This window comes from Ailuropoda melanoleuca, chromosome 6 (genome assembly GCF_002007445.2).
Source record: "Ailuropoda melanoleuca isolate Jingjing chromosome 6, ASM200744v2, whole genome shotgun sequence".
Lineage (NCBI taxonomy): Eukaryota > Metazoa > Chordata > Mammalia > Carnivora > Ursidae > Ailuropoda > Ailuropoda melanoleuca.
In genome coordinates, this window is record NC_048223.1 from 41,650,912 (window position 1) to 41,673,076 (window position 22,165).

Sequence of the window (22,165 nt, forward strand, 5' to 3'; positions counted from 1 at the left end):
TTACTCTATTTTTTTTTTTAAGTAAACTCTATGCCCAATGTGGAGCTTGAACTTACGACCCCGAGATCAAGATTCGTATACTCTACTGACTGAGCCAGCCAAGCGCCCCAATCCTACCCTTTTAAACAGGAGCTTGTTAAAGAGAAATGCACCTTATGAAAAAACTGAAGTTTTGATTACTGCCACTATCAAGGGTAAAAGTTAGTATCTGAATAATGTTTTACATATCAGATTGTCTTTATATATGTTAGCCTATAAATGATGAATTTAGTAAATTAACTCCACTTTAACAGCATTTATATATGTAAATTTAAAAATATATAAAAGAGCAGACATTACAAGATAGCTTACAAATATAAGCATTTAAAGAAGATAACATCATGTGTTAAGAGTTTAATCTCATTCATGGCCTTTTGAATGACGAGGCTAGTATACTTCTAATAATGTAAAAACTCCAAACCTGAATGAAAGCAGATGTGCGCTTTGCAGGGTCCCACAGAAATTCAACCGCATTTAACTGGCTTGGATTTGTCCTTGTGTCAATTATTCCCACAGACATTGGAATATCTGTATTTTTAAAAAAGTTACAGAGAAACTCATCCACTATGAATAATTAGAAAGCTTACAACTTACTATAATTATGTTCAAATGAAATTATTTCACCTCCATGCAGAATCTTTTTCTTCAATGTTTTCCTGGTCAACGATATTAACATCAAAACCCACCTAATGCTATTAGACTGTCTCCCACCATGGTTTCTATTTCATTTTATTCAACATACGATGGATGGGCCAATTGAGAATTAAATAAATGATTTCAAACTCCAAATTCCTGGCTCAGGTTCTTTTAGCACCAAAAAAACCACTTTATTTCTAAACTATAGAACAACTCAAGGCAAACAGGATCTGCTAATACCAAACTCTCTCCACACAATTATACATAGTGCCTTCCCTACCCACCAGGCACAGCTAAAGTATTCCATCAATAACCTCTCCTGAGTCTTCTGACAGGCACTCGTACCTAAATCGAGAAGTCTGTCTCCTGGACGATTCCACTTCCAGCCCTCAAGTTGCTGATGCTCTGTATATTGTAGCCGTCTGTCATGGAATACAACCCTTATGATGCTCTATGGAACAAGTGGGGAAAATGAGTACTTTTAAACTAGTCCAGCTAAAATACAGAAGCATTTTCACGTCTTATGCATTAATCTATAATAGAAGAGCATACCAAAAAAAAAATATGCTTTAAACATTTTCTAAGTGAACTGCTTTGTTCTTGGAATATCTGGATAACTCAGAAATAAAAGGCACAAATAAAATGATTACTTAGGTAAAACTTGTCTTTACAATCTGATATTGCAATTCAAAATTAAGGTACATGTCCAGAAAAATAGGTGAGCAAGAATTCTATTTCTATGAAGAAAACATCAGATGCACACAGGAATTACTAATGTCAAAGAGTAGTATAAACAGAAACAGAGACGCCCAGGTACAATGGTAAAACTGTTCATTTAAAATAAGTTAATAACTGAACTTCTTTAAAGATTGTCAAGGTAATATATAGAAATGCTGAATCATTATATTACATACCTGAAACTAATATAACACTGCATGTTAATTATACTTCAATGAAATTAAAAGATAAAGAGATAGTCAAGCAATAGGTGGGGGAATCTGCAAAATAAGACCCAGCAAAAAAAGAACATATATGCCAAAGTCACTCTCTACTATTTCATTTGCAAGAGGTTATATGAGGTAATCAAGGGGGGGAAAAAAGAGAGAGAGAGAAAAAAAAAAAAACAACCCACAAGAAAACTTAACCCAAACACTACGGTTCCTTTACTCCACAAACTCTGGGCCAGTTCTCTGCTCTCCACCCATCCCTCCTTCACCTCCCATGGATTTGGAGTGGCAACTATTGTTTCATTCCAGGAACAGGAAAACAGGTCATCCAAATGCCTTCAGATACATTTGCACTAATTTGTGTTTGTGACACATTTATGGATAACTTTCTTATGATGCAATAAGATATTCATATTTCCAGTAGACACTTTGGTATAAATAGGAAATAATTTATTACCAATACATATAAATATTACTTTAGTGCCCCTGTCTTCCCTACCCCACAGGTACTGCCAATAGCAGATAAATATTTTGAAGCAAACTATTTAGAAGTAGCCATAATTTTTTTAAAAAGATTTTATTTATTTATTTGAGAGAGAGAGATAGTGAGAGAGAGCAGAGAAGCAGGGAGGAGAGGGAGAAGCAGGCTCCCTGCAAGCAGGGAGCTCAACGTGGGGCTTGATCCCTGGACCCTGGGATCATGACCTGAGCTGAAGGCAGACACCTAACCAACTGAGCCACCCAGGCATCCCAAAGTACCTGTATTTTAATCTGAAATACAGCTGACTCTTGATAACACTTTTGGGGGGCTGAGCCCCCCAAAACTTAAGTACTTAATAGCCTACTGTTGACACTTTATTGATAACATCAACAGATGAAGAACATATTTTTTTTTAAAGATTTTATTTATTTATTTGACAGAGATAGAGACAGCCAGCGAGAGAGGGAACACAAGCAGGCGGAGTGGGAGAGGAAGAAGCAGGCTCATAGCAGAGGAGCCTGATGTGGGGCTCGATCCCATAACAACGGGATCACGCCCTGAGCCGAAGGCAGACACTTAACTGCTGTGCCACCCAGGCGCCCCAAAACAGATATTTTTATGTTATATACATTATACACTGTATTCTTACAATAAAGTAGGCTACAAAAAAGGAAACGGTTACTAAGAAAATCATAAGAGAAAATAAATTTACAGTACTGTATTCATTGAAAAAAATCTACCTGTAAACAGACCTGCACTGTTCAAAGCTGTGTTGTTCAAGGGTCAACTGTTGTTTAAAAAGAGGCTGAGTTAGTCGTCAGGACCGAAGTGGAAATCTACAAAGGCACAATCGCTGCTCTGATTCATGCCCATCTGCACCCACGTGTACAAGGGCCTGCCCAGGCGGTCCACCATACCCACTTCACGCCACCGCCCGCTGGCAGCAAAGACCTCACAGTGAAGATGCATGGGCTGGTGGTGGCCCCTGGGTCACACTCACCAACACGCTGAACTCAGAATAAAGTGCAGCAGAGAAAATGACATGATTTTGACTCTTCTGTATTTGACTGAATTCAGATGAAAACAGGGTAAGACTGTAGGTATCAGCTTTGAGAGCTTTACTAAACCCCATTCTAGAACGCCAGACTAAGATTGTTCAGTAAGGAATATGAAAGGAGAACCATAGCTAAGAAGTGGCAATATACAAAAGAAAGCTTCTTAAATGAAATTGGAAGGGAAAAAGTCATTAACTCAGACACCCAGCAACAGACAAAGGGACCCTAACAATGCGACAAACAGAATAAGCACCTCGCTGAGGACAGCAAGCACATTCAACAAGTTCCGAAGCACCCCTGACACCCCAGCCCTTGACTAGCAGAGTCAAAGATCGTGGGGCCAGGAATCAGACTCGTGGAGCTCCTAGGTAAAAAAGGCTGTGATCCTTAGGAAATGCACCCTGCAGTCTGTGGCAGAGGCAGACTGTCGCTCTGAATGCGGGGCAAGCTCTCAGGATCTAACTGGATGTGGTCTGGCACAGCCACCAAGTATCAGACAAGCGCCTTATCAAGGGCAGATGAAACCACTTTAAGACCTTTTAAAAAATTAACCTTTCCAATCCAGAAGCTGTTTAGGGAAACTGATGCTTTCAAAGTAAGTACCCTTGTCTAGGGAGAATATGGCGGCTTAAAGTCAACAAAACAGCTACTTTGCGCTTATAGGGGGATGGTTTCTTTACTGTCAACCACTCACTATCTCATGATGAAGAGTCATTTTTGCCTTCACTTCTTAACTTGAGTTCATTTTGTATATTAAATGTTTTTACATATTTTAATTTGGAACTCAATCCCAGGAAGCTGAATTTAAAGCAGTCGTGCAACAACTTAATTAACCCTGCCACTCCAAGTTAATCTGACAGATATTTTTAACAAGCGTACCAAAAGTACTTTAAACATTTAAGTCTCCCCTATCAGACTGGTTCTTTCTAAATCTTACCACCTATTCACAGGCAGCCCCCCTAAAAAGCCAGCTTATCTTCACTGATAAGTGACAAACTGCTTCAGAAGTGACTTTCTCCACTGCTTTGATAGAAACTTAATTTTGGCACTAGATCCACATGCTAAAGAGTGTCTTATTTTCCTCAGAATGCTGATTAGCTAAGAATGATGAACTCAGTTAAAATTACTGTTTAAAAGAGGAATTAAAATTATGAATTCGTAAATTCTATAGTCCAGCCAAGAACACAAGGGGGAACAGATAAAACAAGACTGGCAAACTTCTGACAGCTGTGGCCGCTGGTGGGAGAACTTATCCCGTGCACCCATGATAGTTTATCAGGAACCACCACACAATAAACACATGTGGATGCTTCATACCATTGTACTTCTGGGTATGTTTGAATTTTACCATGTAAGTAGTTGTTAGTACTGTTCTAACATTTTTGGATCCAGTTTTAAGGCTCTCAATACAGGGCACATAATAATGCCTTACTCCATTTTATAGACAAATCTACAATTTAAACAAGTTTCCTACACTTCTATACTGATTTAAAAAAACAAACAAACCAGCAGCTCACAGTCATCAAATGTAACTTTCATAGGGACAGAAGAGTTCATCCACATCTTCCCTTAAAATATATATCACTGCTTGGATTTTAACTGGGTGTGAGACAATTGGCAGATCTGCTGAAGGGCGCCATGGCGTCCAATGGCCTGACAATAAGCCAGCTTGGGACCAGGGCATCCCGAGAGAATCCTGGACATTCCTAAGCCTCCTACACACTGGAAAATGAGAGCTGGTAAGTCTGGCTCCTCCACCAGACCATCGCTATTTGTCATGAAAGCCCAGCAGAGAACAGCCAATCCAAGCAGGGCTTGCTCGCTCTGAACGATGAGCGAATCATTTTTAAAATGGTGAGCCCAATCAGTATGTACTACGGTCAGAATGCCAATAGGAGGGAATGAAAAAAATACGACCATTTGACTCACCCTCCAGGGAAATGACCAAATCTACTAATTGAGCACAGACATGACAGACTCAGAATACAAATGGCAAATAACCTCTCTCCCTCTGTTCCAGGTAAGATGGGAGTTCTGGGAGTCAGAAGAAGTCTGGGAGCTCACTCCAAGACAGTAAGACATTGATTTAGGGAGTGGACCCCCATCTTTCCCTCAACCTCCCACAGGACTGAGGGCTTCCTGCCCCCAGGAGAGGGAGGAACACTAAAACATTCCAAAGACTCGCAGGCCTCTTCGTGCTGGGCAACTGGCTTTCCCGGACACGCCAAATTTGTTAGCCTTAATATTAGTATTCATTACCCCTGTAAAGGCTGCCTTTCCCGCACTCGCGCTCTAAAAAGGCAGATCCACAGAGGGGAGTCTTTCCAATGGCATGCCTCTCCATACTGAGGGCCCAGCAGTGCCCAGGCCCCATATGCCTCTCTGTGGGAAGATGGAAGCATCAACAGAACTCATGCCTGCTTCTTTCTTGCTAACACTTAGACATACTCAAGTTCTGCCTTCCTCCAATTAAGCTTCTTCCCCAAGTCTTGCCCCGTAATACTATGGAATTTATAATACACCATGGTGTGTGACAGGTAGAGGCCAGAAGACCCACCCTGTATGACACAGGATGGGGCAAAGATAGCTCTGAAGACATATCCTAAGAGGGATTGTTTACACCTCCTATACTTGGAATGACTGCCTTCATTCAGATACATCAATAGAGTGAACAGAGTTCAAATTTTACTTAGAGAAGTTTTAAGAGGTGAAATAAAAGGGTTTTAAAAAGTTTCATATTAATACTTACATTTCCCCCCCACACTATCTTTTAAAGAAAAACCTGAAAGTCTTTGTTGTGGTGGTAAGTTTTTTTCCCCATAGCCGCAACTATGGTACCTTGGTTTCCAAAGGGCTTTCACATTTACTTCACGCAATAACTGCTATCATTTCTGTTTTACAGATAAGTGAACAAAATACAGCTCAAAAAGTTAGAAGTTTTAACATAGCCATTACTTCTTAAGGTGAAATTAAATAATTTTTAAATAACTCTTGTGCAGAAAAATTCAAAACATTTACAGCAAAACTGCTTTCTCCAATCATTGTAGTATCTGTTAGGAATCACAATGGATCATCCTTACCTTTACCAATTTTCCAGTGATCTCAGGCATATCTCCCATTTTCCGATTATCCAGCATCCGAATTTCATAAGACTGACCTATTTTAAAGAAAATTACTGAATGTAAAGAAATTGTGTATCACCAACAATCCATACAAAGGACATTACTCTGTTTAACATACAACAGTAATTAAGGAGTGCTTCTAGTACCAAATGAAGTTGGGGTCTATCAGGGCGCCTGGGTGGCTCGGTAGTTTGAGCGACGGACTCTTGATTTCGGCTCAAGTCATGATCTCAGGGTCATGAGATGGAGCCCTGCACTGGGCTCCGTGCTCAGTGCAGGGTCTGCTTGGGATTTCTCCCTCCCTCCCCCTCTGCTCTTCCCCACCTCCAGTTGTGCGTACGCTCTTGTACTCTCTCTCTCAAATAAGTAAATAAAATCTTTAAAAGAAAAAATTCAACTGTCTCTCAACTACAGAAGCAAATTCAGGTTGATCTTTCTCTTCCCTGCAAACACCACCATCCTTTCCTTCTTGCAGAATTACAGAAGACTGAAGAGTTTCTCTCACAATTTATTTTCATTTGCTATACTCCCACACTAAATTTTTATTATGCATCCACATAATCCAAGACCAAATTTTATCAGTTTTATTGAGATATAACTTACATACCACAAAATTCATCCTTTTAAAAAAGTGTACAATTAACTGGTTTTTAGTATATTCAGAGTTGTGTAACCATCACCACTACCAATTTTAGATCATTTTTACCACCCCCAAAAGAAAATCCTATCCCTCAGCAGTCACTTCCCATCTTCACTCACCTCAGCCCCTGGAAACCCCTCAATCTACTTTCTCTCTCTAGGGATTTGCCTACTTCACACACTTGATACAGATGGAATCACACAGTATGTGATTAACTGACTTCTTTTACATTAAGCATGTTTTCAAGGTTCTCACATGTTGAAGCAGGTATTAGGATAGGCAGATCTCCCTTCTGTTGCTCTCTGCTTTATCGCACTTAACAGAAGTTACGTTTTTTTATAATTGAAGGTTTGTCACAACCCTGCATCAAACAAGTCCATCAGGGAGCCATTCTTCCAAACAGCAACCGCTCATTTTGTGTCTCTCTGTCACAGTTTGTAATTCTCACAATATTTTGAACTTTTTCATCATTACTATATCCGTTATGGTGAACTGTGATCAATCATTATAGCTCACTTTTTAGCAATAAAGTATTTTTTAATTAAAAATGTTGGGGGATCTGGGTGGTTCAGCTGGGCAAGCATCTGCCTTTGGCTCAGGTCATGATCCCAGTGTCCTGGGATCAAGCCCCATGTCGGGCTCCCTGCTCAGCAGGCAGCTTGCTTCTCCCTCTCCCACTCCCCTTGCTTGTGCTGTCAAATAAATAAATAAAATCTTAAAAAAAAAAAAAAGGTACATACATGTTTTCTTAGACATAATGCTATGGCACACTTAATAGACTCCGGATGCTGTCAAGGTAACTTTTATATGTACTGAGAACCAAAAAACTCATCGGACTCACTTTCCCGCAATACTGACTTTATTATGGAGGTCTGGAACAGAACCGGCAGTATGTCTGAGGTGTGCCTATATTGCATTTCTTTCTGTTGCAAATATTACTTCACTGCACAGTCATACCACATTTTGTTCATTCAGCAGCTGATGAACATCTGGGTTGTTTCTCCTTCTTGGCTATTATGAGTAGGGATACTATGAACATTTGTGTACTGTGTTCTGTGTGAGACAAGACCAAATTTTAATCCTAGAGCCTTCTTCCTTGTGACCAATGAACCCAACTCACATTCTCTCACTGCTTAGTGTCCGTAAGAAAACACAAACAGATATTCACACAGGAACTATATAATTAGGAAAATAATTTCTGCCAAAAGTTAAGAATGTACTCTAAGCCCACAAAAATGATTTCTGGATTATCTGTCATTAAGTAATAAAAATGACAGTATAATTTGATATGGAGAAAATCAACAGTAATTAAGGAGTGCTTCTAGTACCATATGAAGTTGGGGATCTTTAGGATCTAGGGGCTTACTCTGTATAAAAATATACAAAGGATCATATGGTCATAAAACACAACCAAATCACTCCAAAGCTGGTGAAAGAAAACCATTATATGGTGTATGTTACTAACCAAGAGTCCTTAAGTCACTCAACAAATTGAGAGAGATCACCACTAAATAATAGTACGGCAAGAGACATTTTTAAAAAGTTAAATTTGCAGGGGCGCCTGGGTGGCACAGCGGTTAAGCATCTGCCTTCGGCTCAGGGCGTGATCCCGGCATTATGGGATCGAGCCCCACATCAGGCTCCTCCGCTATGAGCCTGCTTCTTCCTCTCCCACTCCCACTGCTTGTGTTCCCTCTGTCGCTGGCTGTCTCTAACTCTGTCGAATAAATAAATAAAATCTTTAAAAAAAAAAAAAAAGTTAAATTTGCAGCATACTTAACGAAGGATCTAAACTCAGAAAATAAATTTTTTTTTTAAAGATTTCATTTATTTATTTGACGGAGATAGCCAGCAAGAGAGGGAACACAAGCAGGGGGAGTGGGAGAGGGAGAAGCAGGCTTCCCGCCCAGCATGGAGACCGAAGCGGGGCTCAATCCTAGGACCCTGGGATCGTGATCTGAGACAAAGGCAGAAGCTTAAGGGCTGAGCCACCTAGGTGCCCCTCAAAAAATAAATTTTAAAAGAAAGCATATGAGTAAGCATTTTTGAAAACTATACCACCATACACTTAAAATTACACTCAACCTCACAAAAATTGAGGCAATAAAAATTAAAATGTTTGTGCTATCAGATCAACAAAAAAAATGTTTAATTAAAAATCAAGCAGGTGAGGATGGGGCAGAAATTAGCACAGAAAATGTGGGAGGAATATCAACTGATAAAAGTCTTTCTGAAAAGCAACCTGGCTGCCCCTGTTAAGTTAAATACTGTATTCTTTGACTCGGGGATTCTGACTAGTCAATACAAACAGGAAAAATGCAAGGGGGGGAATATTTGCAACTCACATTAGACACAAAGGGCTAATCTCCCTAACACATAAGAACTTCTACAAAATGACAGACAAATGTCCAACAGCCCTACAAGGTAAAAATGAGCAAATGACATGAACATGTGGTTCACAAAAGAAGGAAATGCCAACAGCTCTTAAACATATTAGAAGACATCCAATCTCCATCAGAGAAATGCAAATTAAAATCACTGAAATCAATTTTCGCTTATCAGGTTAGCATAAATCCCTCAGTCTGAAGCAGCTGCTCAAATACGGACAGCAGGAATGGAGATGGTAAGAAATTATCACTCTGGAAATTATTTTGAAGGGAGAGCCTAAGCATCTGCTGGTGTATCAGATGTACAGTGTGAGAGAAAAAAAAGACTTGAGGATCATTCCAAATTTTTGACCACAGAAGGTCCTGAACAGGAGGAAGACCACCAGGAGTAGATTTGGGGGAGAAAATCGAAAGTGCAATTAAAAATACGTTAAGTCTGAGATACCTACCGGCCATCCAAATTGATAATCAGGTTTATTTATAAATCTGGAGCTAAGAGGAAGAAATCCCAATTGGAGATCTTAACAGAGGGCTTTTCAGGGTTACAGCTGTTAGATAAAGCTACTTAAAGACACGATCATCTGAGGAGTGAGTGTAGAGACAGAGAAGAGGGTCACGACACTTCTCTGGGATAGACAGTAACCCAAAGAAAAGCAGCCAGTGAGATGGGAGGTGGAAGAGGTGCATAGCAACCTGCCCAGGACGGAGAGAAATGTTGTCCCACCAGGATTATTTTATGATCCTCAAAATCTCAGAATTCTCAGGATTTAAAAAATCAAATAAAGGACAAAATCTCAATGTTCCTATCTTCCTTTGTATCATTTTTCCTAGTCAACCGAACAAGGATACTTCTGTGCTCAATATAAAGTTCAATCTGTTTCCACAAACACATCTCAGGATTTGTTGCTCCTATATTAAAGCACTGTAGACTTTTATTCTTCTAAAATCAGAAGTAATTCTCTTTTTTTTTAAAGGCTCCGTAACACTTGTTATTCTTCAAATGGTTTCTCCAGGGGCACCTGGCTGGCCCAATCAGTGGAGCATGAGACTCTTGATCTCGAGGTTGTGAGTTCAAGCCCCATGCTGGATGTAGAGGTTGCTTAAAAATATAGTCTTTAGGGACACCTGGGTGGCTCAGTTGGTTAAGCGTCTGACTTCGGCTCAGGTCATGATCTCAGAGTCCTGGGACTGAGCCCCGTGTTGGATTCCCTGCTCAGCGAGGAGTCTGCTTCTCTCCCTCTCTCTCTGTTCCTCCCCCTGCTTGTGCTCTCAAATAAATAAGGTCTTAAAATAAAATCTTTAAAAATATATATAGAAAATAAAAAATTATAATAACACACTTTCCAATAAAAATGGCAAACTTCTTGAGTCCATTACACGGGTATAGAGTCCCAGGCTGGGTCCTAACCATTTGTAAAAACTGCTCATCCAGCAGCAACAGGAAACTAACACGGCAACCAAGGCCTAAACAGTTGGTTTTCCAGTATAGTCAGAAACCAATAAGCTAACTTAGTTATAAATGACAGTAACAGCAGCAAGCTTCCTGTGTGCTGCCTAGCTTATAAGTACATTATACACATTAGTTCAATTTAACTCTCAACTACCTTATGTGTAGAGTATTAAATTAAGGAACTTGCCTAGGCTAGCAAGTGATGGAATGGGATCCACACACAGGCAGCCCCGTTCCAGAGACTGCAGACAGTCAAGACCCACCGTGGCCCTCTCCACCTCCCACCTCACCACATGCAGAAAAGACACAAGATACATTTAAATCACTGCTCACCTTAACTAGGTGAAACATTTAAAAGAAACCAAAAGGTATGTGAAGAATCTGCTTAAGGACATCTAACAGGCAACAGATGTGTTTATATCGTAGGCAGTGCTGTTTCATCAGCAACCACGTAGGACAGTATCTACCAGGCCCTACTACAGAGAATGCTAAGTTTAAGTTCTTTTTTACGTTTCAATCTTCAGTGATAAGACCATCACATTCACCACAACCATGCTTAAGCGCACAATTCAGCCATCACATGAACAAATTAAGTTTACTGGAATAAATTCAATAAAATATTAACTATATAAATTTTTGTTATACAAGGACTGTCATAAAACATGATTAGAATCTTCTTAGGTATTTTTAAATGGTTCTAATTCGGTGGCTGCCTGAGGCAAGCAGAACTCAGTAACTGGGATACAGGGAAAGAAGACTTTTTATTGTATACCTTTTCATACCTTTTGAATTTTGAACCACATATATAAATCATCTATTTAAACTGTTCAATTTTAAACGGCGATGATTACCTAAAAACTCAGAAAACACTGAAACTATTCCAGTAAAGAGACTTGGCAGTTAAGAACACTAGATTTGGAATAAGAACACTCTTAAATCTCTATCTGTAAAAAGGGATGGTATGGCCAATAATCCAACTAGGTAACTGTAGGAGTAATTACTCCCTCCGAAGTTTTCATATAATTATAAAATGGAGATAACCGTCCTTTCATTAATCATCACCATTATTTCCAATTTTCCTCTCGTGTACTAGAATGAATGCAGATAAACTCACATGTGAATTAAAAAAGAGTAAACTTGTTCTGACAAATGACACCTTCAAGTGCCCTGTCTAATCCCTTCTTACAGAGTTTTTATGTCCTTTTTTTGATAAACAAGGCAACATTGCCATGTTAAGTCATTTTTCTTGGTGGAACTGAAGAGTTTATCTGAATGCAAGAAAATGGATTCATGAGCCTTAAAAGTGAGTGACAATCTGATTCCTAAAAACACAGGCAGTAAATATGTCAATACTTAGTCAAACCATCAATACTAAAATGGTGTCACCGAGGTAGACTTCACAAGAACTTTCCATGACAATATCACTCCAGCTGTAAAAATATTCATGGAGTTTTACTGGATTCCTAGATAAAATTAATCAAGTCTCATTATTATTTCCCATACCTAACCCCGATTCTCCTTATACTATATATTCCAGGAAAGGTTTCTATAAAAAAAATCAAAACTGCATATGCACTACTGAGAATATTTCCTTTGAAAAGGGAGCCCCATCACCTGAAGGTACTTTGCTGAGCCTGGACCTCTGTTTGCTTCCACAGCTTAAGAGAGATGGGGTAAAAGACACTCAGCCACACCTCGCCCCAAGCCAAACCTTGCCTGGCTCTGGAAAGAGCTATGGATCCTCTCCTTAGAAACATACATATTTATAAAAAATTGAAAACAATCTTAGGGGATTCTTGAAAAATCATGGCTCCAGAACCTTTTGTCAAAGTGATAAATGCTAGGAAACAAGTCTGTGAAAGAACTACACATATTGTAATATGCATATTTGATACTCATGTATTAAAGGTTTTACAATTCTTTTAAAAGGTATATAAAATAATTCCTTTATGATTACTCTAATGTGTTTTGTTTTGTTTTTTTTAAAGATTTTATTTATTTATTTGACAGAGAGAGACAGCCAGCGAGAGAGGGAACACAGGCAGGGGGAGTGGGAGAGGAAGAAGCAGGCTCCCAGCAGAGGAGCCTGATGTGGGGCTCGATCCCAGGACTCTGGGATCACGCCCTGAGCCGAAGGCAGACGCTTAACGACTGAGCCACCCAGGCGCCCCTCTAATGTGTTTTTAATGGTTATTCAAATAGTTTTTTTTTTAAGATTCACTTGAGAGAGAGAGAGTGCAAGCACATGCACACGCTCAAGCAAGGAAAGGGGCAGAGGGAGAGGGAGAAGACACTCCTCCCTGAATGGGAAGCCCAACACGGGCCCGATCTCACAACCGAGACCATGACCTGAGCCAGGATCAAGAGTGGGACATTTAACCAACTGAGCCACCCAGGCGCCCCATTATTCATGTTTTTTAAAAATATTTGAGAGAGAGAGAGAGGGAGAGAACATGGGGCGGGGGAGGGATAAGCAGGCTCCCCACCCAGACGCGCCTATTCATATGTTTTTAAAAAAATATTTCTACATATGCAGTCCACTTTTCCACTTCTTTTCTTAAAAAATGAAGAAATTAAAAGATAAATTCTACAGCCAAGAAAAGATTCAACATTAATACTGCAGTGAGCAGGGGCACCTGCGTGGCTCAGTTGGTTGGGCATCTGCCTTCAGCTCAGATCATGGTCCTGGGGTCCTGGGATCGAGCCCTGCGTCGGGCTCCCAGCTTGATAAGGAGTCTGCCTGTCCCTCTCCCTTTGCCATTCCCCCCGCTCATGTTCGCTCTCTCTGTGAAATAAATCAATAAAATCTTAAAAAAAAAAAATACTGCAGTGAGCAGAATCAAGTCCAAGAAAACCACCTGCACTTATACTAGTTATAGTCAAGCTGGGTATCATCTGGGAGGGGAATATAAGGGAGCCTCCTGGGGTACTGGAAATACTGGACATAGATAGTAGTTTCAAGGGAATAATATATGTAAAAACTCACTGAGCTATACACTTAAGATTTGCTTTTTTTCAAATCTAAGCTTGACCAAATTCACATTGAGCAAGTTAATCAACTGCTCTCAGCTTGTTTTATAAATCTGAAAATGGAACTTTTTAAAGTAAGCTTGAACTCATGACCCTGAGATCAAGAGTCACATGTTCGACCTCAAGGGTGCCTGGGTGGCTCAGTCGTTAAGCGTCCAACTCTTGATTTTGGCTCAGGTCATGATCTCAGGGTTGTGAGATCGAGCCCCACAGAGGGCTCTGCGCTGGGCGTGGAGCCTGCTTAGGATTCTTTCTCTCCCTCTACCTCACGCTCTCTCTCTGAAAAAGATAAAAGAAAAAAAGAGTCACATGTTCTACCAACTGAGCCAACCAGGTACCCCTAAAATTAATAAACTTCTAGAGTTACTATGGGAACTATATAACACATGTGCAGTACTTAGTACAATGCTTCATACATAGTAAGCACTCAGTGAACGTCAATCTAATATACCATTAATACAGATGGTGGATTGCAACTTTTATCAACATGAGGTATCTTTTTCCAGTTTAATAATAACAGTGATAAACTACGGATATTTCCCCAGCCCAACAGACAGACACATCCAATGCATTCCCTTAAACAGGGGTGTGTGTGTCTGTGTGTGTGTACACTCATTCACCCATGGTATGCACATAACAGAACTTATCAACTATTCCCCAAGTAAGAGAAATACAGGTTATTTCCTTGTCATTAGAAATAAAGCTACAGTGACTATCCATGCCCCTACATGGTTTCTTCTGATATTTTTACATCTAAAACAAATCTTGCCATATAAACTTAAGGTACTTTCTCTCTCTCTTTTTTTCTTTTTAAAGATTTTATTTATTTGAGAGAGAGCACAAGCAGGCTAAGGAGCAGAGGGCGAAGCAGCCTTGAGCAGGGTAAAGGGCAGAGAGAGAGGGAGAAGCAGACTCTCTGCTAAGCAGGGAGCCAGAAGCAGGGCTCGATCCCGGGACTCCAGGACCATGACCTGAGCCAAAGGCAGAGCCACCCAGGTGCCCCTTTAAGGTACTTTCAAAAAGGACACTTAAGGGATGCCTGGGGTGGCTCATCTGGTTAAACATCTGCCTTCGGCTCAGGTCTTGATCCCAGGGTCCTGGGACTGAGTCTCACATTGAGCTCCCCATTCCACGGGGAGTCTGCTTCTCCCTCTGCCTGCTGCTGCACCCCCTCCACTCATGTTCTCTCGTTTGCTCTCTCAAATTAAAAAAAAAAAAAAAAAAAAAAAAAAGACACTTAAGTCTCCAACAACAGAATGCCTACCCAAACAACGTTAACAACAGAGTTAGGGTATTGTACAGGTGCTGTGGTAGAATAACCTGGGGTAAAACCTCACAGATCCTCCACTGAGATACCAAATGAAAAGCTATTCTTCCACATTCCAGAATACTAATCATAATAGTCTAAAATCCACAGCTCCTTCCAAACATTCAAGGAATTAAAGATTCTATTTATGACAGAAAAATAATTACAACATGCTCTTAAGTGAATATTAATTCCAATTCTGCTGAAATCAAGTAGATATACACACAAGAAAAAATACCTAAAACGTGAACTAGTTATCTTGGTGAGATGCAACTGCAGTCAATTTCCAGCTTTATCTCCTGACACATTACCCAATCTTTCTACAGTGAGAGGATGTACTATTTTTATAAGGAAAAAAGTTCTGATTTTGTTTAAAAATAAGGGTGCAACATGCTTTTGGTATATATATGTATCCAACAAATTCATAGCTGTGTAACAAAGTACTTTTCTTTAATTTGGTTAGTCACACTGGCCTATGCCCAAACTGCTAAGAGAACCTTGAAAAAAAATCCCTTATAATTTCCAACAGTAAATTCTACCCCCATATCTCTATTTTCCACTTTGCCAGCTCTCACTTTCATATCACCAAAACATCATATTCTCATAAAATGCGGACAAGACACGAGTAGACAAAATCTGACACGGTTTATTTTAGCCATAGACTCCATCTTGGTGCAGCTTGTCTATTTTCAGCACAAACCTGCTTCAGGCCTGAGACCCAGGTTCCTTGATTCATTCTCAAGTTCCATATTGAAACCAGTGTTCCTAAAAATAACTGACATCCTTTCCTTCTTGCTCCTCCTTTGGATTTTGTCTGAAAGACCCTGTAATAAATCTTATTGCACGGACCCTCTTTACGCAAATCAGTTTCCACAAACTAATACTTTGTTGGCTAACAGTCAAATTTAAGAAAGACAATCTAATTTTAAATTACTACCCATAAACTAGGCTGTAATGCCAAAATGCTTTAGATGTGTGTCAATTCCTCCATCAAAGCGTGACCCAGCCATACTCACCTTGGTTCAAGTAAGTGAGCGTCTCGTCATGTAGTTTCACTGCAGGCGAGGTGGCAGCGCACATCACATATTGAAAGGGTGGGTGTTTAGTCTCACCGTCTAATGGAAGGCTGGAATCTTCCTGCTTAAAAATGGGCAATGCCAAGACATCGCTGAAAGGCAAAAGAATCAACATTGACCTTACTTTAGTTGAAAATAATTAAAAGCACATAAAAACATGTAAGGGCAGTTTCTTTTAAAATTTAAGCTCAGGCTGTACTGCAAAGCTGTGATCACAAAGACAGCATGGTACTGGCACAAAAACAGACCCACAGACCAATGGAACAGAATAGAGAACCCAGAAATGGACCCTCGGCTCTTTGGGCAACTAATTTTGATAAAGCAGGAAAAAACTTCCGGTGGAAAAAAGACAGTCTCTTCAATAAATGGTGCTGGGAAAATTGGACAGCTACATGCAAAAGAATGAAACTTGACCACTCTCTCACACCATACACAAAAATAAACTCCAAATGGATGAAAGACCTCAATGTGAGACAGGAATCCATCAAAATTCTAGAGGAGAACATAGGCAACAACTTCTATGACATCGGCCAGAGCAACCTTTTTCACGACACATCTCCAAAGGCAAGAGAAATAAAAGATAAAATGAACTTATGGGACTTTATCAGGATAAAGAGCTTCTGCACAGCCAAGGAAACAGTCAAAAAAACTAAGAGACAGCCCACGGAATGGGAGAATATATTTGCAAAGGACACCACAGATAAAGGACTGGTATCCAAGATCTACAAAGAACTTCTCAAACTCAATACACGAGAAACAAATAAACAAATCATAAAATGGGCAGAAGATATGAACAGACACTTTTCCAATGAAGACATACAAATGGCTAACAGACACATGAAAAAATGTTCAAAATCATTAGCCATCAGGGAAATTCAAATCAAAACCACACTGAGATACCACCTTACGCCAGTTAGAATGGCAAAGATAGACAAGGCAAGAAACAACAATTGTTGGAGAGGATGTGGAGAAAGGGGATCCCTCCTACATTGTTGGTGGGAATGCAAGTTGGTACAGCCACTCTGGAAAACAGTGTGGAGGTCCCTTAAAAAGTTAAAAATTGAACTACCCTATGACCCAGCCATTGCACTACTGGGTGTTTACCCCAAAGATACAGACGTAGTAAAGAGAAGGGCCATATGCACCCCAATGTTCATAGCTGCATTGTCCACAATAGCCAAATCATGGAAGGAGCCGAGATGCCCTTCAACAGATGACTGGATTAAGAAGCTGTGGTCCATATATACAATGGAATATTACTCAGCTATCAGAAAGAACGAATTCTCAACATTTGCTGCAACATGGACGGCACTGGAGGAGATAATGCTAAGTGAAATAAGTCAAGCAGAGAAAGACAATTATCATATGATTTCTCTCATCTATGGAACATAAGAACTAGGATGATCGGTAGGGGAAGAAAGGGGTAAAGAAAGGGGGGGTAATCAGAAGGGAATGAAACATGAGAGACTATGGACTATGAGAAACAAACTGAGGACTTCAGAGGGGAGGGGGGTGGGGGATGGAATAGACTGGTGATGGGTAGTAAGGAGGGCACATATTGCATGGTACACTGGGTGTTATACGCAACTAATGGAGCATTGAACTTTACATCGGAATCCGGGGATGTACTGTATGGTGATTAACATAATATACTAAAAAATTATTTAAAAAAAAAAATTTAAGCTCAGGGGTGCCTAAGCCGGCTCAGTCGGTGGAGTGTGCAACTCTTAGTCTCAGAATTGTGAGTTCGAGCCCCATGATGGGTGTAACGAGCAATTACTTTAAAAAAATATAAAAACAGATAAATAAAATTTAAGCACAAAAATGTCATGTAGAATAAAAGAGCTATTAATGTTAATCTGGCTCCCCAAAAGATAGTATTAATAACCCACATCTCTAGTGTGGGTGTGGGGAGAAGGGGGGAGCAGCTATGATGAGGCAGATAAAGTATTTAACAGTTAACAAAGTTCATGCTACTGATTAAGCAAGAGATCTAATAATATACACACTACTTCAAAAAATTCTTTAAAAACTTTAAACTCCGTATTATTTCTATTAAAAAAAGAGCAAGCTGGGTGCCTTGATGGCTCAATTGGTTAGGCATCTGCCTTCAGCTCCGGTCATGATCCCAGGATCCTGGGATTGACACCTGCATTGGGCTCCATGCTCAGCAGGAGTCTTCTCCCTTTGACCCTCCTCACTCTCCTGCTCTCCCTTCTCTCTCTGAAATAAATAAATTTTTTTGAAAAATCTTTAATAAAGAGCAAGTCAAGAGTGCATAGCTACCTGTTTTGAAAGGTAGGTCATATTGGTACCATAAAAGCACAAAGAAGCATTTGATTAAAATGGAAATTTACAAAAAGAGTCCTGCGAGGCCTGGCAAACATTTAGAGCACAAAGCTTCATGCTTAGTCTAAAACAATGGCTTCTTCTGAGAAGTGAACAGTAGCAGTAGAAACAGCTGCTATTTTTTCCCCAAGAATAACTTGGGGGCATTGATTGGAAGGGAGGAGAGTGGGGGGAGGTCTTCTAGGGCACCGTCTATATTCTCTGTTCACCCAAACACACATGGATGTGTTTATTTTGTTTTGTTACAAAAACAGCTGAGAATATAATTTACATTCCATAAAAACTCACCCTTTTAAAATGTGTAATTCAGCAGATTTTGGTATATTAACAGAGTTGTACAGTTATCACAACTATATCTATTCCTAGAACATTTTCATCACCTCAAAAAGAAATCTCACATCCGTTAGCAGTCATTCCCAAGCCCTATCCCCGACCCTACCCCTAGCCTAGGCAGTGATCTACTTTGTCTCTATGCATTTGCCTATTCTGATTTAATGCAAATAGAATCACATGGCCTTCTTTTACTTAATATGTTTTACTTAATATCTTGTAGCATGTATCATTCCTTTTTGGGGGTTAATGATACTCCCCTTTGTATGGACAGATGTATGCCCATATGTATGTTTACCCACTCTGGGACATCTGGGTTCTTTCCATTTTTTTAGTTATTATGAATAATGCTGCTATGAACAGTTGTTTTTCATGTAGACATATGCTTAATTCCCTTGGATATAAACCTAGGAGTAGAACTGTAGGTTATATGGTTACTCTAACTTTTTGAGGAATTGCCAAATGGCTTTCCAAAGCAGCTGTACCATTTTACATTCTCACCATTAATGTATGAGTTACAAGTATTTGTTTTTGAGATAAATCACTGACCTGTACATTTGTATCTTGATAATGTTTCTATGTTCATTCCTCAATAAAAAGTAAAATAATAACAAAATACCCAAATGAGGGGCGCCTGGCTGGCTCAGTTGGTTAAGCTACAGCCTCTTGATTTCGGCTCAGGTCATGAGCTCAGGGTCCTGAGATTGAGCCCTACTCAGCAGGGAGTCTGCTCCAGATTCTCTGTCTCCCCTTGCCCCCCCTCCCCGTGCTTGCTCACTCACTCGCTCTAAAATAAATGAATCTTTTAAAAAATATATCCAAATGAATAACTACTATATCAACACCAATAGCAAGGGTTTGTCTGAATTGCTTTATTTTCCATTTTTATTTCTACAAGCCATTAAGATATTTGGCTAGCCCATTTTAATTAAATTCAATTTAAAGCAAAATGTTGAAATAAATGAGATGGGAGAGAAAGTCTGCATTGCATTCCCTCCTCCCTGCATATACTCTATTAAAGCACCAGACTGATTATTCAGAGACTAATTAGCCACTAGTTCTCCTTTTTATACCTGGAAACTGTCAAAACGCTTCTAAGCGTACAAGTATAACTGAGAAACACACAGTCAGCGATGGTCCCCAACCCTCCTCTAGAGAAGCTCTCAGCACTGCAACCTAGGGGTCACCTAAGTAGCACAGACAGAAAACCTGTGACAGATAGAGAAACTTTTCACGTGACTTCAAAGTGGTACTTAGAACCTAACTCTCTTCGTGAAAAACTGTAACAGTCAAAATGGTTCCACGGTAGATGAACATATATATATATATTCCTATGTCATATATACGTAAGCATTTAAAGGACAAGAGAAAGAGGTGCCTGGCTGGCTCAGTCAGTAGAGCATGCAACTCTTGATCTCTGCGTTGTAAATTTAAGCCCCAAGTTGGGTGTAGAGATTACCTGAAAATAAAATCTTTAAAAAAAAAATCATTTGCTATTGAAATCCCAATTAATTTTTTAATTCATTAGAAAATGCATTCCAATCAATAGAGCAGTAAGTGATCCTCCTCAAACAGAAGCCAGATCATTTCATTCCTCTGAACTCTCTCCCGCAGCTCACTTTCACCTAGGGTCCCTTTGAGGCCCCACTCACTCTGCTCTTCTCCCTCTTCTACTTGCCCTCACCCCCCTGCCCTTTTTCAAGGCATCTGCACTAGCATTGGGTTTGGCTCTACTCTTCTGCTGATGTCTGTCTAGTTCACTTAATTTAAATGTCACCTTCACAGTGACAGCTGGACAACTGCAGTCCTCTCATCCACGTTCCCAACTTCCCTCGTCCTGCTCTATCCACCCACATAGCCCATCACCTTCCCACAGTACACAGGACTTAAGTCTGTATCATCCATAAGTACATAACCATCTCCCCAGATTTGTTTCACTTCACTGACTCACGCCAGCATTTAGCACAAAGGGTCTCAAATACCTCCTGAACCAATGAATCAACTACAGCACTAATAATTATTACTAAAAGGAAAAATCAAGGGGAAGAGAGGGATAAAGAAAGGGGGTAATCAGAAGGGGGAATGAAGCATGAGAGACTATGGACTCTGAGAAACAAACTGAGGGCTTCAGAGGGGAGGGGTGTGGAGGAATGGGATAGACCGGTGATGGATAGTAAGGAGGGCACGTATTGCATGGTGCACTGGGTGTTATACGCAACTAATGAAGCATCGAACCTTGCATCAGAAACCAGGGATGTACTGTATGGTGACTAACATAATGTAATAAAAAAAAATTAAAAAAAAAACACAACTAAAAGGAAAAATCAGGTGTCCAGATAACTTAAGATCATCATTTCTACTAGGCTGAACCTGAAGAAAGTTCTAGTATCCCACATCCCCAACAGGTAGAGCTCCCAGGGATCTGACAAGCAAATGAAAAAGTTTCTCAAGGCTTCAAATTATTACAAGTAATTTTGAAATGCCAGTACCCAAAAATAACCAGGCACACAAAGACAAACAAGACTCTGGGAGCAAGAATCAACAGCAAAAACAACAGATGGCATACACCCAGTTCCAGATCTGTCTGTTGGTATTCAGCTCTTCTCTGCCTCTGTTGCAGAGGGTTCGAGGTCTGAAACTACATATACAAGACTTCTTGCCAGCTGGAGTCTTGCTTAGTTGTACAAGGGAAGCACTGGTGGGAAATTAAAAGGGAATGCGAAAACACAAGAGGCAGGAAACCGCACAGATTGCGGCTACAGGAAATTTCTGGGCTGCACCAGCCATGACTCTAGCAGCTATGCCTCCAGCAGTTAGTCCAGGAGCAACCAGGTAACAAGTCCTCCCCGCCACCAACCCTTCTAGCACCTTTGCAATCAAATACTTCATTACATCTTTTTCTGCTTTAAACATCTAAATGGTTTCTATTTTCCTAATTAGACATAGACTGATATCCCCAAAGAGTTCAGATCCTAGAATTAATAGACTTACACTATAAAATTATGCTTACTGTTTAAAGAAATAAAAGACAAGCCCAAAAAGATCTGCAAGGAAGAGGAAAATTTAAGGGACAGCAAAACTGAAAAGGAACAAACAGGACCTCTTTTTTTTTTTAAATGATTCCACTTATTGGGGTACCTAGGTGGCTCAGTCATTAAGTGTCTGTCTGCCTTCAGCTCGGGTCAGAATCCCAGGATCCTGGGGATTGAGCCCCGAGTTGGGCTCCCTGCTCAGCAGGAAGCCTGCTTCTCCCTCTCCCACTCCCCCTGCTTGTGTTCCCTCTCTTGCTGTCTCTGTCAAATAAATAAATAAAAATC

At 40.1% G+C, this 22,165-nt stretch overlaps 1 protein-coding gene across 2 annotated transcripts in view; it reads right to left on the reverse strand.

Moving 5' to 3' along the window:
* The window catches only part of UBP1 (upstream binding protein 1), a 54,078-nt gene that overhangs the window by 21,314 nt on the left and 10,599 nt on the right, over positions 1 to 22,165 (reverse strand). For both annotated transcript variants that reach the window (XM_011224719.3, XM_011224718.3), the window contains exons 2-5: positions 16,110 to 16,261; positions 6,239 to 6,315; positions 1,021 to 1,126; positions 461 to 567 (exon numbers count right to left, since the gene is read on the reverse strand). In XM_011224719.3, coding sequence (XP_011223021.2) covers positions 461 to 567; positions 1,021 to 1,126; positions 6,239 to 6,315; positions 16,110 to 16,261 — 442 coding nt within the window. The remainder of the gene's footprint in view (positions 1 to 460; positions 568 to 1,020; positions 1,127 to 6,238; positions 6,316 to 16,109; positions 16,262 to 22,165) is intronic.